The sequence below is a fragment of the Seriola lalandi genome, unplaced genomic scaffold, assembly GCF_002814215.2.
Source record: "Seriola lalandi dorsalis isolate HSWRI2012SDOR001 ecotype SW California unplaced genomic scaffold, Sedor1 jcf7180002054684, whole genome shotgun sequence".
In the NCBI taxonomy this organism is placed as follows: domain Eukaryota; kingdom Metazoa; phylum Chordata; class Actinopteri; order Carangiformes; family Carangidae; genus Seriola; species Seriola lalandi.
Genome location: NW_019525237.1, coordinates 667,239 through 682,609, shown reverse-complemented (window position 1 = coordinate 682,609; position 15,371 = coordinate 667,239). Strand labels below are relative to the sequence as shown.

Here is a 15,371-nt window from a genome sequence, read left to right as displayed (position 1 = left end):
GGGGGTGGAGGGTCAATTTAACCCCCCACCCCCGGGATGTTTTTCAGTCTGCAGCAGCGAGGAACAACTCCTGGTAGATGGAGAGTTGACTGTGTGATCTAAAAACCGTTAATATCCCGTTATAAAGTCTGAAATCATTTGCGACCCAAACTGGCAACCCCCATCTGGCAGCATCACGGAGGCCCGGCAGAGGATAAGCTGTATGCAAATGAGGCTTATAATATTGGGTTTTAACTGCCAGGCAATAAAGACCGCTGGTCAGTTCAGTATTAGGTTTTAAAGAGAAGTCGTCAGTGTCCAGTCCAAACACAGTTCCTAAAAGATTTAGCCACGTCAATTATCTTCTTTTACAAAAGAAAAATGCCCATCAGGGCATTAAGGACACTTTCATACAAGTTCCTAGAAGTCTAGACCATATAATTATGTATATGAATAATGGATCATGATCTAGGGAGATTAACAGAAAATGTAATTTAACAGTTAAATGAATGAACATAATGTGTCTTTTTGTGAGTTTTTTGGTTTAATTGAATAAATATTTTAGGTGGGAGGGGTTGTGTCAAAACATTCACATATATGCACACGTGATTTTCAGATACTCACATGTGAAATCTAACATATATGAGTTCCACGTGTAAAACAACATCTCACATCCGACCAAACGGTCCCAACTCATGGTTGACTTACTTGCCTCAACCGTATTGCATGGTCTTCGGCGGCAGATGGGAGTTTGCTCAGTTGTGACAGAGATGGATTTGACATGTGAGCTCAGCAGCTGTTACCTCTCGTCCACGTTAGCTTAAAAGTTCATTTGTACGATGCAGTTGAGAGCTTTGGAAAAAGATTTAAGTGGACCTTGAGTTTGTATTGTTTTGTCTAAATACTGTTTTCAAACTTGATATTTGTTTTTTGATATTTCAGCAGCGTGCTATCCACATACTGGATTTTCTAACGCTAGTTTCTGCAAGTAATTTAGCCAGGATTAAATGTGTAGGTGAAAGGGATTTTTTTTGCAACCAGCAAGCAGACAAAAAGCTGTTCTCTCTGGTCCAGACAAGATGGACAAATAACTGTGGACACCTCCAATATGGCTGCCAGAGGGCGCACCGAGAGCTTGTCCAGATGTTTTCTACGAATCGTCTCTGCCTTCAAGAGACAGTGAAGAATGAACGTGAAATGATAAATGAAGCAAACATGTCAGCCACTAACTTCAACCCCCTTTGGTCCCATTCAAACCTTCTTAACGCCTGCACGCGTGCGGACCAGCATCTGCAGCCAGCCCTCGCAAACACGAGCCTCCAGGCCCAGTGATGACAAAACAGACGGAGTTTCCTTATCAGCCACATGGAAGTGCGGCGATAAGAAGTGTTTGTCGGGGCTAAACAAACTGTTTTGACATGAACACAAAAGTGGCAGAAGAGGAAAAACAAAAACCAGAGGAGGACGTGTGAATCAATCAGTTTATGTCCACACATGTTGACAAAACCTTGTATCCTCAATGTACAAGGAAGTGCTACCCAGAATCATTGACACCGGTTTGACTTGACCACGGAGGTCAGTGTTTCTTACACTGCAGGTCAGGAAACAGAACAAAGTACATGTAGCGGCGACTCACATGACCGTAAGGCCTCGACCGTTTTTAATGCGGCTGAGAAACAATTTACTCCATTCAGATTCCTCGTCTCTTGATCTAATTCATTATGTTCAGAAAAGTAGAACTGATAATAGATGCGCTACAGAAGCCCTCCTTGTCCAAGAGACCTGATGGATATCAGCCACTGTCTTAAATAACATGTTCTTTGAATGCGACTGGTTGAAGTAAATTCAAACAAAAAAAAAAACAGAAAGAAAGAGAAGTACATTGAGATAACAAGTTCTCAGACAATCAGTTTCTTTGTGAAGCCGAGAGACAGGAGTCTCTTTCCCGTGAGACCAGAGTCTAATATTGTCCATTAAGAAAACAGGAAACATAGTGTTTGTCATCCTTCACGAATCTCCCATAAAGTCATGTTTCCCATCTTCGTTTTCCTGACGTGATCGAGAGAGAGAGAGAGAGAGAGAGAGAGAGTCCAACAGGTGTGTCTTCGTCATCCGCGCTGTTTGTTTCCAAGAGACCGACTCAAATGTCTTCGCCAAACCTCCTTGTATTAAAATCACCTGGTTTTGATGAAGCCTGCAAGAGGGAATGATGGAGGGAAGAGGACAGGAGCGATGAAGTGTCTTTGTACGACTCCTTGTTTCTGTTGTTTCTGTTTTTCTTCTTTACACGAAAAGGAAAAAGAAAAATTATAGTGGGACGCAGCGAAACAAAAGAATTCTTAATCCCATTAGGCCGGGGTTCAACCACCACTTTCGTCCTGGCAAAGAAAAATAAACTGACTGAATGAAATGAAAAACAGATCACGCTCTCTTTCACCTCAATCTGTCCTCTTCCTCACCAGTCCCTCTGTCTGTCCATAGAGAGCATGAAAGCAAAGTAGAAACAGGAGTATGTCTCTAATCATCTTTCTCTTTATCACTCAGTGTCTCTTCTTTTTCCTCGTGTTAGCAACCAAGTAAGGGAGGAAAAAGAAAAACAAAACAGGGGAGAGAAAGTCTTCTCTCTCTTTGTCAAGCAATTCCACCGCATCTGGATATCTTTCTTCTCGAAGGTCAGCATCCGGCCGGCACGTCCGACATGAAATCAAACTCGTTCTGACCCAGCCAGAGCTCGGGCAGCTCGTTGGCTCGGTCCAAGCCCAGCTCCACCACCAGCGACATGAGCACCTCCTCGTCCACGGGGTCAAAGTCGATAATTCCACCCGCACCGGAGCCCTGGTTCCCCATGCCGATCCCGACCCCCATCCCGCCTCCTCCAAGGCCTCCAGAAGGCCCCAGGAGCTGGTTGCCAGTGCCCAGAGGCGAGGATCCGAAGCCCCTTTGAGCTCCGCCGGGTGCTGGGTGTCCAACAGAAGCACCCGTGAGGTTCTGGTAGTGCGAGTTGAGCTTCTGCAACTGCATGCTGGCGATGAGATGAGGCCCGGTCTGCAGGCAGAAGGGCTGAGGTTTGGAGAGAGGAGCCGACGACAGCGTCGACCCAGGAGTGGAGGCGGGGCCGGCGGACGGGGAGAAGGGCGCGACGGAGGTTTTGGAGGACGGGTAGTGGAGCAGGGAGGTGAGAGGAGAGGAGGAGGAGGAGAGGTCCTTCATCGCAGCGTGGGCGTTGCCAGGGAACAGCAGTGAGGTCATCACCAGGAAAACCCAGAGGCTGCAGGAAGAAAGGGGAGATGTTACGCAATGTCATCAAACTGGGACATGAGGAGGAAGAGATAAGCTCGTTAACTAAACAGAGACCTGCTCCTACGGCAGGTGATATCATCCAGACTATGTTTCAGTAAAGATAGGATTTACTGTGATTCAACGTAAACCAATACATGCCGAAGCCAGACCTGCAGAACAGTAACCAAACAACAGGAAATTAAAATGTTATGTTTTCATTGTATGCTGTTTTATTGTCTACGCTCATAGTGGATTCTGTCATACCTAAGAAGAACATCCTGTTTATACGATAGAAAAACACACATCCCAGTTAAACCAGATGCTCACAGACAACTGGGGAACTAACCCCCAGTTCCTCAGCTCTTCTGCCTGTAGAACAAACTCCTTTAAAGGATCAGTTAAACATTTTTAGATACATGTTTTTTGCTTTCTTGCTGAGCGTTAAATGAAATCTCTCATAAAGCTAAAGTAAGCAGGTGTGCATTAGCTTTGCATTAAGACTGGAAGCAGAGGGAAACAGCTAGCATGGCTCTGTTCAAAGTTATATATAAAAATAACACATTAACTAACACATTTAACGCTCACTAATTAACACATTAACTTATTAATTGAATCAAAACAGCAGTCATTTTATTTACTCCCTTATCTGTCAATTAAATATGAGGGTACAGCTGCAGCTGGTTAGCTTAGCTCAGCATAAAGACAGGAAATAGAGGAAACACTCAGTCAAAGACACTTAGCACACAATGATTAGGCCAATGGACAAGTTAATCAAGACATAAATACAGAATGAAACTCCCCATAAAACCACAAGTTGTCATTTCCACATATGTCTTTGTGTATGGTTTAAACAAACAAGATAAAAATCGAGCTAAAGCTCTTAGCGCTAGCAGCTACCGTCAGTAATGTCAGTAGGACAGATATGCCTTTTACTGTTTGGTGACAGCAAAGAAAAACAAAATAACAAAAAAAAAAAAAGAAATAGCAAAAAGTAGGATTATATATTAAATGTAAAAGTGGCAAATGCTAACTGTTGATAAAGAAAGATAAAGACTGGATGGACTGTATTTATGCTAGGCTAAACTAAGCTAATCTCAACACACAAATATGAAAGCAGCATCAGTCTTCTCATCTAACTCTGGGAAATTGGTGTTGAACTATTTCTTTAACTTTTGGGACGACTTGTGAAAATGTTTTGCGATAGAAGATGAAGATACTGTTAATAATAAACTGATAAATTAGCGCCTTTCTTGCCTCTTCTGTTTGATGAATGGATTTTACACACATGAGGTCGATATCTGTGAGTATTTTTAAACAGCACAATCTTATGAATGACAAACACAGTGGCTTGTGTTGACTGGAGGAAGGATGACAAATAACATAAGTGGTCATTTAACAGCGTTTCCTGAGAAGCACGCGGCTGCTTCAGACCTCAACAACAAACGCGTTGTTGACTTAAGAGAGCGGCTTTACTCGTGTTCTTATGACCCTGGTAAATCACTCAAGTCAGATCTGTCTGGGAAACGTAGAACGAGGCGACTCTGGTGCCTGGACGCCCGCATGACTCGGTGTGTTTAAGACTGACTTTGTGCGTGTGTGTGTGTGTGTGTGTGTGTATTCGCTTGATGTCTGCTTTTCCTCTTGACCTATTGAGCAGCAAATTAACCATGAAAAGGCCGTGAGGAGAAAGCCTGTGGGTACCAACAGGGTTAGAGAGTGTTTATACGTCTATGTAAGGGTGTGTGTGTGTGTGTGTGTGTGTGAATGGAGTTCGCAACACAACAGTGCCTTTGAGGATCTCAAAGAGTGATTAGGTCACATGGCAGGATAAATACATATGGACCCTGAGAACAGAGCATATGTCTGACCGTGTATGTGTGTGTGTGTGTGTGTGTGTGTGTGAATGGGAGAAAGTGTGTGTTGTATAAAGCGTGACAGCGAGAAAAAGTCATTGAGATGTTTGTGTCGAGGTAAAAAAGTGTGAGTGTGTGTGTGACTCAAACCCTCTTGCGAAAAGACTCCAAGAGGCTCATGTTAAAGTCCCCGAGCTGGTTTATATTACACACAGTTCAAACAACATGCGCGGATTAACACACACACACACACACAGACACACATACACACACACACCAACATCATGCGGCTATCCTTTGAGTAAGTTAATCACTTAATAATATGTGCCGATCCTGTGCCCGTTCCCTCTCTCTCACACATGTTTGTATTTCCATCTTTGCGAGGACCCTGATTCACATTCACGTTCCCTGGCCCCTTCCAAATCTTAATCTTAAACATCACAACTAAATGCTTCACCCCTAACTTATAGTCTTGCATATTCAGACCTTATCATTCTGCTATAGGAAAATAAAAAAGCTGTGGCTTGTTCGCATTTCTTTAAACCAATCATAATCGTCTTGGGTGGCGCTGAGCCCGGGATGGAGCAACGGTGCCACTGCGAAATAATGTTCAGGGGGGGGAACTTGGTTTGGTGGAACAGTTGCACAAGGAGAGGTGATCTTTGTCATAAAAATGGTGGAATTTAACATGAAGAAGACACCACAAAGAGCAGTAAAAGACAGACAGTATGTCGACTGCGTGATTGCACGATCCGAATCTTTCAGAAAAAACTTGTTCAGTTGCTTGTTCAGAGGTTGTTGGTAACTGTGTCCCAATTCAGTGGCCACATCCTTCTGAGGGTTTAATTTCGAAACCGATTGTGTCACAGTGCCGTGACTAGGTTGCCCCGTTTCGAAAGCTCTTGCGAAAAGCATCCTTCTTCTCCTGGGCAATTAAAGCTCCAACAGGTGGATCCTCCGTGGGCCAAACTCTCCCAAGATCCACCGCCAGCCTGACGATTACAGCTTCAAGTGTTTTGGTTTCAGCTCAGTTCAACGGCTTTTATATAACTCACTCTTTTTACATTTTATCAAGGTTTAAAAAGATCTGCATAATTGAGGGCGTGGCCACTTCGAGTGACAGGTGGGCGAGCGAATGCTTACCGAAGTCTCGGCTCGACACGCGTCGCCTCCTCTTTGCCCGTTTTTGTATTAGCCGGGAGTTCGGCAGAGTCGGGCAAGATGGCCACCGGCGGATCGGCCCACCCAACCGCTCTTCAGAAACCTACGCGTGACGTCCATCTTTATTTACAGTCTATGGTTGCGACACAGCTTTTGATTCCCGTAACGACTTAAATCAAACCTGAACCTTAAAAACCAAATCTTAACCCTCAAACAGTCCTTTGAAGATGAAAAGTCCAAAATGTCCACACTCTCCAAGGTTTAAAACTCAAGTTGGTCCTCACAAAGACAGACTTACAAGCGCACACACACACACACACACACGAACACACACACACACATACTGAGCCCCTCCTCCCAGCGCTGGCTCTTATTTAGCGAGAACATAATTGCTACAGGCAGGCATGCAGCTGCACTCGACTGATAGAGTTAACACACACACAAAGATACCAAACAGCTGTCAATGGCAGGTCTGTATGTGTGTGTGTGTGTGTGTGTGTGTGCGTGTGTGTGTTCATTATTCATTGACTGATTACTGTCAGGGCCAGGCTGCACATGGTGCCTCTGCTCAACAGCTTTCCACCACACTGAGTCCAGGAGGCACAAACACAAAAAATAAAAAATATCACACGCATGAGGTCGTCGTCGTCTCTCTCAGGAACAACTGCAGCTTTTTTCAAACCGTTGTTTTCCCACCGAAACACGACACATAAACAGACATTTCGCGTATTAAACTTGTTGGAGTGAAAATCACAACAAACCGACATGTGCATCCAATCCGACCAAGAGCGTTTCTGCTGTTGCAGATACTATTGCTTAACATTAGCATCAGCTAATTACATAAAGATGCAGTGGCACAGTGTCTCTGCCTGTGGGCTTTCAATGTGGCTTTGAAAAGTTTGTAGCTGAGGATGTAAGCTGCGGTCTTGCTCGGATTGATAACAATTACAGTGGATTCCAAAAGCAACTCAAACCAGTTCTGCAGCACGATCCGCAAGTTCCTGGTACCATCTGAAAAGCATCCCGAGGGCGAGAAGCTGTCATCAAATGTCTGTTTAATACTTAACATACTTGTTTACTGATTATTTGATCACATTGTTCCCTGATTTAAATCTAAATTTTACCAAGTTTTTGGACGCTCCTTTTAAAAATCTTTCTTTCATTTAGGCGACGCTGTTGTGCAGCTGCTTATATTTAAACATTTAAAATTCATGAACTGCGGCGTCTTTTATGGAAAAACATATTACAACATATTTCATAAAGTTTTGGTTTTGGTTTAAATCATCACAGACCTCAGGGTTTACTGATATATATCAAGAACTATGGGTATTGAAGTTTCTGACTTATAGAGGCGCCAATGTGCAAAAAAAAAAATGTCCGAAATTGTAGCGTCAACAGGTTTCGTTGTTTGTTTTCATTTCGTTGCGGGTTTGGATTAAAAATCTTATCGCAATTTTCAAATGGTGCATGTTTCATTTTGATGATGTTTGTCAGGAGTAAATTTGAATGAACTGAGGAGATTATAAAAACAAAGTTAACAACTGTAGCTGTCTGTGTCTGACATGAGGATGGATCGGAGTCAGAAATGTCCGAAGTGTTTGCTCCTCGTCTCTCATGCGATCGGAGGGCGGTTCACTGGAGTTAGGAAGGATGCTGTATGAAACCGCTGGAGGAGAGCCAATGTTTTTTCCTGTTCACAGCTGACCTGACTCATTGTGTTCTTCCACCACTTTTTATGAGATTGTGAAATCGGCCCTGGCTTAGTTTCCCTGTAAATGATTTCATTAGCAGTCTAGGCTGCTGTCTTGGCCGTGGACTGCTCTGCATTTATTTTAATTATTAAGCAATGAAAGTCTGCTGCTCTCTCTCTCTCTCTCTCTGTCTCTCTCTCTCTCTCTCTGCCAGATTGGTAGCTCCAACAGAAAACAATACAGCTCTACAACACCTCCAGTTTATCTCAGAAATGTTATTACAGCTTATTATTTACTCCACTGAATGTCAGGAAATTGTGCAAATTGCCCATCACCGTCTGTCAGAGCAATTTACAGTGATAGAAAACAGAGAAAAGCAGCACATCAGGAGCTGAAACCGATTAATTTATGGAGCCTTTTCTGCTTGAATAACGAATCATTTTCTCTTGTTTAATTACCTGATTAATCAACTAATTGCTTCAACACTAAACATCATAGGAAACATACAGAAAATGATGCCAAAAGAGATGAAAAAATGCATTAAGAGCCCTTGAAGACGGACAAGACAGAAGTTGTGATTTCACATTTTCTGACATTTAATAAAAGAAAATTTGATTGATATTGAAGGTAATATTAGTTGCAGCCTTATTACACACCTACACTGTGGGATACAGTTTCAATAAAGTACAATAAAGTCTCTACACTCAGTGTTGAGTCCTCACTATGGCTCCCAGGAGAATAATATAATATTATGATGGGAGTCAGTCACTAACAATTTATTGAGGACAATAAACTTACATTAGGGATTATATATTACAGGAACACTGGTGCATTAAAAGGTTTAAAGTTCATTCTTGACCTTCGACAGAGCAGCTGGGCAAACAATCTCACCACAAGGTCCATTTAGTAGCTGTTCTGGAGCTTTCGATCAAACCACACAGTCATCACTTCAGCTTCAAAACCAACACGGACGAAAAAGTGTTTAAAAAAAAAAAACAGTGAAACTGAACATTTACTGTTTGATCAGCTGGGAAAACTTCCATCTGCCGAAGAAGATCATGTGATATGATCGAAAGCTCGAGATAAAGCTACTAAATGGACCCTGATGTTAAATTATTTTGTCAACAAAGGTGAAATAATCTCTAAAAAGTACAATAAAGTCACTATAAACTGACTATTGATCATAACAATTGATCACACACACTATAGATCTATATAATATCATATCAAAGGAACAGCATTAAATTATAGGAATGCACACACACACAAACACACACACACACACACACAACAGCAGAGGTTTCAATTACACAATTAAAGCGTGACGAGCAAATTGAAACGTCAGTCTGTCTCTGTCCCTTTCACTCACATACACACACACACACACACACACACACCATATGCCGTCCCAGCATGACACATTCACCACTTGTTTTAATTGCCTCCAACATCCACACTGAAGACAGTTAATGAGGAGCCGGTTTACAGAGTAAAAAAACAAAAGCAGCCTGATGTGACTTTTGTTCCTTTTGAAACTTTGCTGTTTTGGATGGAAACGATTCTGATCACTTTTTTTTAAAACTCTCATTAAAAACCTTGTGTCAGATTTTCCTCAACAGAAGGTGAACAGAAGCAGGAATCTTGCAAACACACTAGTTGTACTTGCAGGAAAAGTAAAAAGTTTTTCTATGGATTTTGCAGTAATGCCTCCCGTGCATTTCTGCGATAAAGATATCAGGGATGTATAAAAAGGCGTGAAGCTGAGTTAGGTCGAGTTTATCCACATCTATACGCTCAAACTGCAGAGAAAATGTAAATTTCACACAGGCTTTTTACAGCAAAACTCCTTCAGCTTGAGGCAGAAAACGCTTGACCTCATTTGAAATGTTATGTAAACACTTGAGGAGGCAAAGAGAGGAGCCTGAAAAACACTTTGAATAGACTTAGATTTACACACACACACTGACAAACTACTGACACAGTCTCCAAACACCTCTCGCTGTGTAGAAAACCGAAACCAGAGGAAAGGAAGAGAAAGTTCGACCAACCTGTGAGAAACGCTCGGTGCAGCCTGACAGCAGCAGGAACTGGAAGAAAATATAGATTCAAACTGTGAAGTCCAGAAGGTCCAAGGTGTCTGTTTATAAGGATAAAAGCCAGGAAACTGTAGCTGGTGTTAGAGGCTGAAGTCCCGGAGAAATAAACTGAGCTGACAGAGACACACTGACTGACTGACTGACTGACTGACTGACTGACTGCAGAGACTCTGGAGGGTCTGTCCGCTCCTCAATGAGCTTGTTACTGAATAAAAAGCATTTTGTGCCGCTCTCTCTCTCTCCTCTCTGACCAGCCCGGTGTGTGTGTGTGTGTGTGTGTGTGTGTGTGTGTGTGTGTCCGGGCAGGCTGCCATCCACAAAACCAGGAACTGGACTTCCAGGGGATTTGGATGGAGGCAGGGTGGATGAGTGGGCTGGGCCAGTGACATTTTAAATGTGAATGAGTGAATTTGAGTCAAATACTAAAACTGGGTCGTGGAAAAACATCCACAGCTCTCCGTTGCACTGATTCCACAAGATGTTGAAACTTTTAGATTCTGATTCATGTCGACAATGATTGTGTCACATCATTTCTGCAGATTTGTCAGCTTCACACTCATGCTGGGACTTTTCCTGCTCTACCACATCCCAGTCATCCCAGTCATCCCAGTCATCTCAGTCATCCCAGTCATCCCAGATTCAGATCTGGTGGTGGTCATTAGAAGATGGTAAATTGCGGCCATAAAGGTACGAACATGGTCATCAATAATAACCACGATTGGTGCTAAGTGGCCTAAAGTTTGTGAAGAAAACATTGGACGTGTCTTTCCTGCTCACCACGGTTTGCAAAGAGTGGTTACCTGAGCAACCGCCGCCTTTCCGTCAGCTCCAACCCTGATCGTTGATGTGAACGTGACCTGTACCTGCGGGACTTCATTCCTCGCACTGCTGCCACGTGATTGGCTGATTGGACAACTGCACGAAGAAGACGAACGTCCGGTGTGTTGTATTCAAACGTTCCAGTTCAGACAACACCGGGACCCCGACCCGACCCAGAGAGAGAGAGAGAGAGAGAGAGAGAGAGAGAGGTCGGTTCCGGCTCCGGATCGTGGACGAATCCGGCCTTCCGGGGTTTTGGCGCCGCCGCTCTTCAGGGCAGATGTTGCTCATTCTGAAGCAAACGCCATCAGGAATCAAATGGACCATTTCAGACCACTCTGTCTTTGTCTGTGTCACTCGCCCAGAGAGAGAGAGAGAGCGAGAGCGAGAGAGCGAGCTCATGTCTGTGAATGATTTGCATGACTACATGTTCTCACTTGTGGAGATGTCTTCATATCATTAGAGACACTGATGAATATATGTGCTGAGTGATTTATCACGGCAGCTTGGTTTGTGTGGAACATACGAAGAAACGTTCCGGCGATTGGTGATTTTATGTCATATTAACATTCACATAACATTTTAAATATAAAGTGAGATCTGAGTAAAAGCTGATTCACATACATTCACACAGACAGAATATCTTTAACCACAAATATACTGACTTTTTCTTGAATTACAGTTAAGTGTAACTCCTGGGCATAAAGAAAATATTCCCTGTTTATATATATTTTTATTTGGTGTAATCAGTAACAATTTGGTTTGGTTTTATTCTGTCATAAAACAACATGATGTTTTTGCAAAAATATGCCCGAAACAAATAATGAGCATAAAAATATTTATACGGGAAATAAAACAATACAACATAATAAATATGACGAAAAACAGCCAAAATTTTATGCTTAAAATGAAGCATGTGAAATAAATTTCTTTTATTTGCTTAAACGTATTAATTTCCCGCCACAACAAATCAGTTTCCTCTTAACAATCTTGTTTTTATTCATCTTCCACATCAGTATTACTGGAAGCAAAAGCTCTTTTCAATTCAAGAACCAGAGGTGATCAGCGATTGTCCGCGGACACAGGATAGGCTCGTTTAAATGTTTAAAAGTTTGTCCTCTGCCACCTGGAGCAGCTTAAACTCAACACCGAGATCTGCTGAAAAAGCAGATTCTCGTCTCCTCTGGGTCAGTTTAGCCTATTTTATTCATAAGGGACAAACAAAAGCTGTTTGGGAAAAAGAAAAAAGAAAATCGCTGAAAGTGTTGTTGGGGAACCTCCACCGATTCAACAAAAAAAAAAAAAAACTCCAGTCCCTCCCCCAACTCCTGCTAAAAAAGAACAAGTCCATTCCCCATTCACCATTCACCTCAATAGTCTTTGGAGGGAGGACGTCATTACGCGCCAACAACATGCAACGACGCGGTCAAGTGCCACGCGCTCGGCCTCTCTTCCGTTAAGCGGATAAAAGGAGGCATCTGTCTTTATTGTGCGAGTAAATCCCCTCCGCCATTGACCGCAGACACTTCACATGTTGATGAGGAGGAGGACGTATAGACGGAGGCCCCCGCCGCTTTGTTCCCCTCGGGGGAGACGTTATGCAAATCAAACAAACCGTTTGTGATTTCCATCTCTGCAGATAAATAATTATAGCACGTTGATCAAACTGCCAGCGCAGAAACCGGACATTTGTTTACGAGGTTTGGTCGAAAAACCTGCGAGGGTTCCCCCGATATTTCACACACCACACCTCTGGAAACAAGTTCTTTTTCTTTCCCCTCCCGAAACAGATACGATCTGCGTTGGTTTGGAAAATACCCAAAAATCTAACTCTTATGCAAATGTTTTAGCACAACTGGCAAAGCTTTTAACCAGAAAGGAACCACGGACAAACAGAGGAAGAGGAAGGACGGGTCTTCGGTTTATCTAAACGACTCAACAGCGAGGGTCAAATGAAACTTTATTCAAAGCACCGGCTCAGTTGTGGAGAGGCCCCGGTGCTGATTTGCATACAAGTCATTTGGAAAGTTTTTTTTCTTTTCTTTTCATAGAGCAGTAAAGGTGTGTTCAATACAAACCAGAACAGGAAGAAATGTAATCGCAATAAAACAATGACCTTTCTCACACAGGATCTCTTTATGTGTTGTTAAATGAACCGACTGGACTTTAAGCCCCCCCCCCCCACACACACCCTCCCTAAATGTTAGACTGAAGACCGAAGTCACCGGAGGCCTGGATACAACCGCTCGTTACAACTCACCACTTTGTGATCGACCCAAACCAAATCCAAAAACCTTACTGCATAGATTCCAAACGCTGCCTTCCATTTTCATATCGGAAAAAATACATCTGCGTGTCTCTGGAGGAAGAGAAAGTGTGCCAAAGACAAATTACAGCTCAACACTGGCAAAGGAAACCTCTGTCTGCGCCGTAATGTGGAAGACAAGTTTTTCCTTTACAGAATATGTTGCATCACAGGGCTGGTTTATGTGGGATTTTTAAATGACAGAAAATCTCCATAATCTTGTCCCCTAGTAATTTAAATTCCATGCAAACGGGGCTGCAAGTGGACAAATGTTATGTAACACTGACTGTACACTGAGCTGAGCCAGTTGTTAGTTCCTGTTACTGTGATCTGATCGTAAGCTTTTCGTCTTCGATGCACTTTGCCCTACATTTGTGGGTCAGTTTGGCCAAAGACTCATACACCAGGTTTCAGCTCACAGATGTCGGTGTGTTGGATTCTTTAACATTTGTTCTCTTAAGAATTAGAAAAAGAAAAAAGTTCTGTTACCTGCTATTTCAGTAAAACCTGAACCTGAACGACCACGCGGGTCGTTTGTTTCTACCCTCCGATACGACCCATAGGGGAGCGTCACCTGAAATAGTGCCCTTCCTACTAAACATCAGTTGTCATGGTTACAATAAAAACTGTACCGACAGCGTACCTACGATTGTTGCCACGGTTACTATAAGAACGGTCATGGCTTGATTGGGTTTAAGCACAAAAACTACTTGGTTAGGTTTAAGGAAAGGATCGCGATTTTGGTTAAACTTGGCACGCCAACTTCCTTGACATTAAAACGGTCTTTGTTGTCATGGTTACAATATAAACAGCTACTCTCACATGGGAATCGAAACACCGCTCTCCTGTGTCGATTTCGTTGATTCATCCATTCACAACAACCTCCTCCTGACGTGGACTTTGCAGCTCTTTATACTACGTCACCGCACTGTTCCCTTCGCTCCTGTCATAATTTACTACGTCCACTAGATGTCGCCTAGCAACAAAACGTAACTACTGGTCATAATAAAGGACACTCTTCAAACAAAGTTAGATCGTCGAAACAGCACGAACAGTTTGAACTTTTTTCGGAGGTTTGAAACCAACAATCTGACAATCAAACCGTTGTCCAGGTGTGCAGAGGGAACATTTCCCTCAAACCTTTTTTTCCACTTTTCACCCGCTTGCGTGCAACATCATGAATAGTTGTAACTTCCAACTTTTTTCCTCCAGTTTTTATGTTTTTCTTGTCTTAACCCAGAGTCTAAGGGCAGAAAGTGTTGTATCCTCCGTAGATTGTAAAGTCTTTACAGCCAATTTGTGGTTTGTGCTTGAATAAAATTGACTAGACTGCAATGCCTTTGAGGAACGGCTGTCCAGAACTGTGCAGTGATGAGACAAAGTTCTTGCGCAGCGAGATCCAGCCAGGGAAGGCGATAATTAGGAAGTTTTCCCCTGGTTTTTGAGCGTGATCCTTCAGAAAAAGGTATAAACACTTTTGCTTTTAGATGGTGCAGAAAATTCGTCATGTTAACGAGTCCGTTTGAAGCATACTGAAACCTTAACGGTCGAGAGGACATGGAGAAAACATTGTAAATGTTGAGGCTTGTGTTGTTGTGTGAAATCTGTTTTCCTGCATTAAACTTGATACACTCCCATCCACCCTGACCTCGTTACGTAAAAGGTCTCACTACTTCAAGCGTTGGCGCTGGACGTAGATTATGAGGTGCAGAACTGTCAAATTTAGATGTTACTTCCAAGGGATACTGGGCTGAAACATAACGTTGTGGTTCCAAGTCTTTGGCTGGGACTAATGACATGGGAAAGCTCTGGTCTTAGAACAAATACACATACAACAACAAAACATCGGAGAGATGAACCCAACAGCTCCGTCGCCTCAAAAATACTTTTTTTTTTTTGGGTATTGTTTAGTATTGAGGCATTTTCAGTTTTGCTTGGCTACGTTTCCAACGGTAAACAACCAAAAGACTTTGTTTCCTCCTAAAATAAGATAACACGGGTCGTGACAGAACCCGATCCCGGCTTTTGCTTTTTTGTGAAAACGCGATCCATGAATTCCAGCGGTGCCCTGAATCCTCCCCGGGGCCCCCGGGTTTTTCTAATTTGAGTCTTTCGGAGCAAAGAAAAACTACATAAACACACACAAATCTCTCACGTTGCTCATGTTTACAGCCCCTGCCCGGTACCG

At 42.9% G+C, this 15,371-nt stretch overlaps 1 protein-coding gene across 1 annotated transcript; it reads right to left on the bottom strand.

The window, feature by feature from the left end:
• Nucleotides 1-1,442: 1,442 nt before the first annotated feature.
• cited1 (Cbp/p300 interacting transactivator with ED-rich tail 1) lies at nucleotides 1,443-10,308 on the bottom strand. Its single transcript, XM_023422702.2, has 2 exons — nucleotides 10,012-10,308; nucleotides 1,443-3,247 (listed from the first exon to the last, which is right to left on the bottom strand). Exon 2 carries the CDS (start codon nucleotides 3,226-3,228, stop codon nucleotides 2,653-2,655), a length of 576 nt encoding a protein of 191 aa, XP_023278470.1. The 5' UTR covers nucleotides 3,229-3,247; nucleotides 10,012-10,308; the 3' UTR covers nucleotides 1,443-2,652.
• Between the last annotated feature and the right edge of the window lie 5,063 nt (nucleotides 10,309-15,371).

Coding starts and splice junctions, on each gene's coding strand:
- cited1 (XM_023422702.2), bottom strand. CDS start 3,228: ATGACCTCACTGCTGTTCCCTGGCAACGCCCACGCTGCGATGAAGGAC.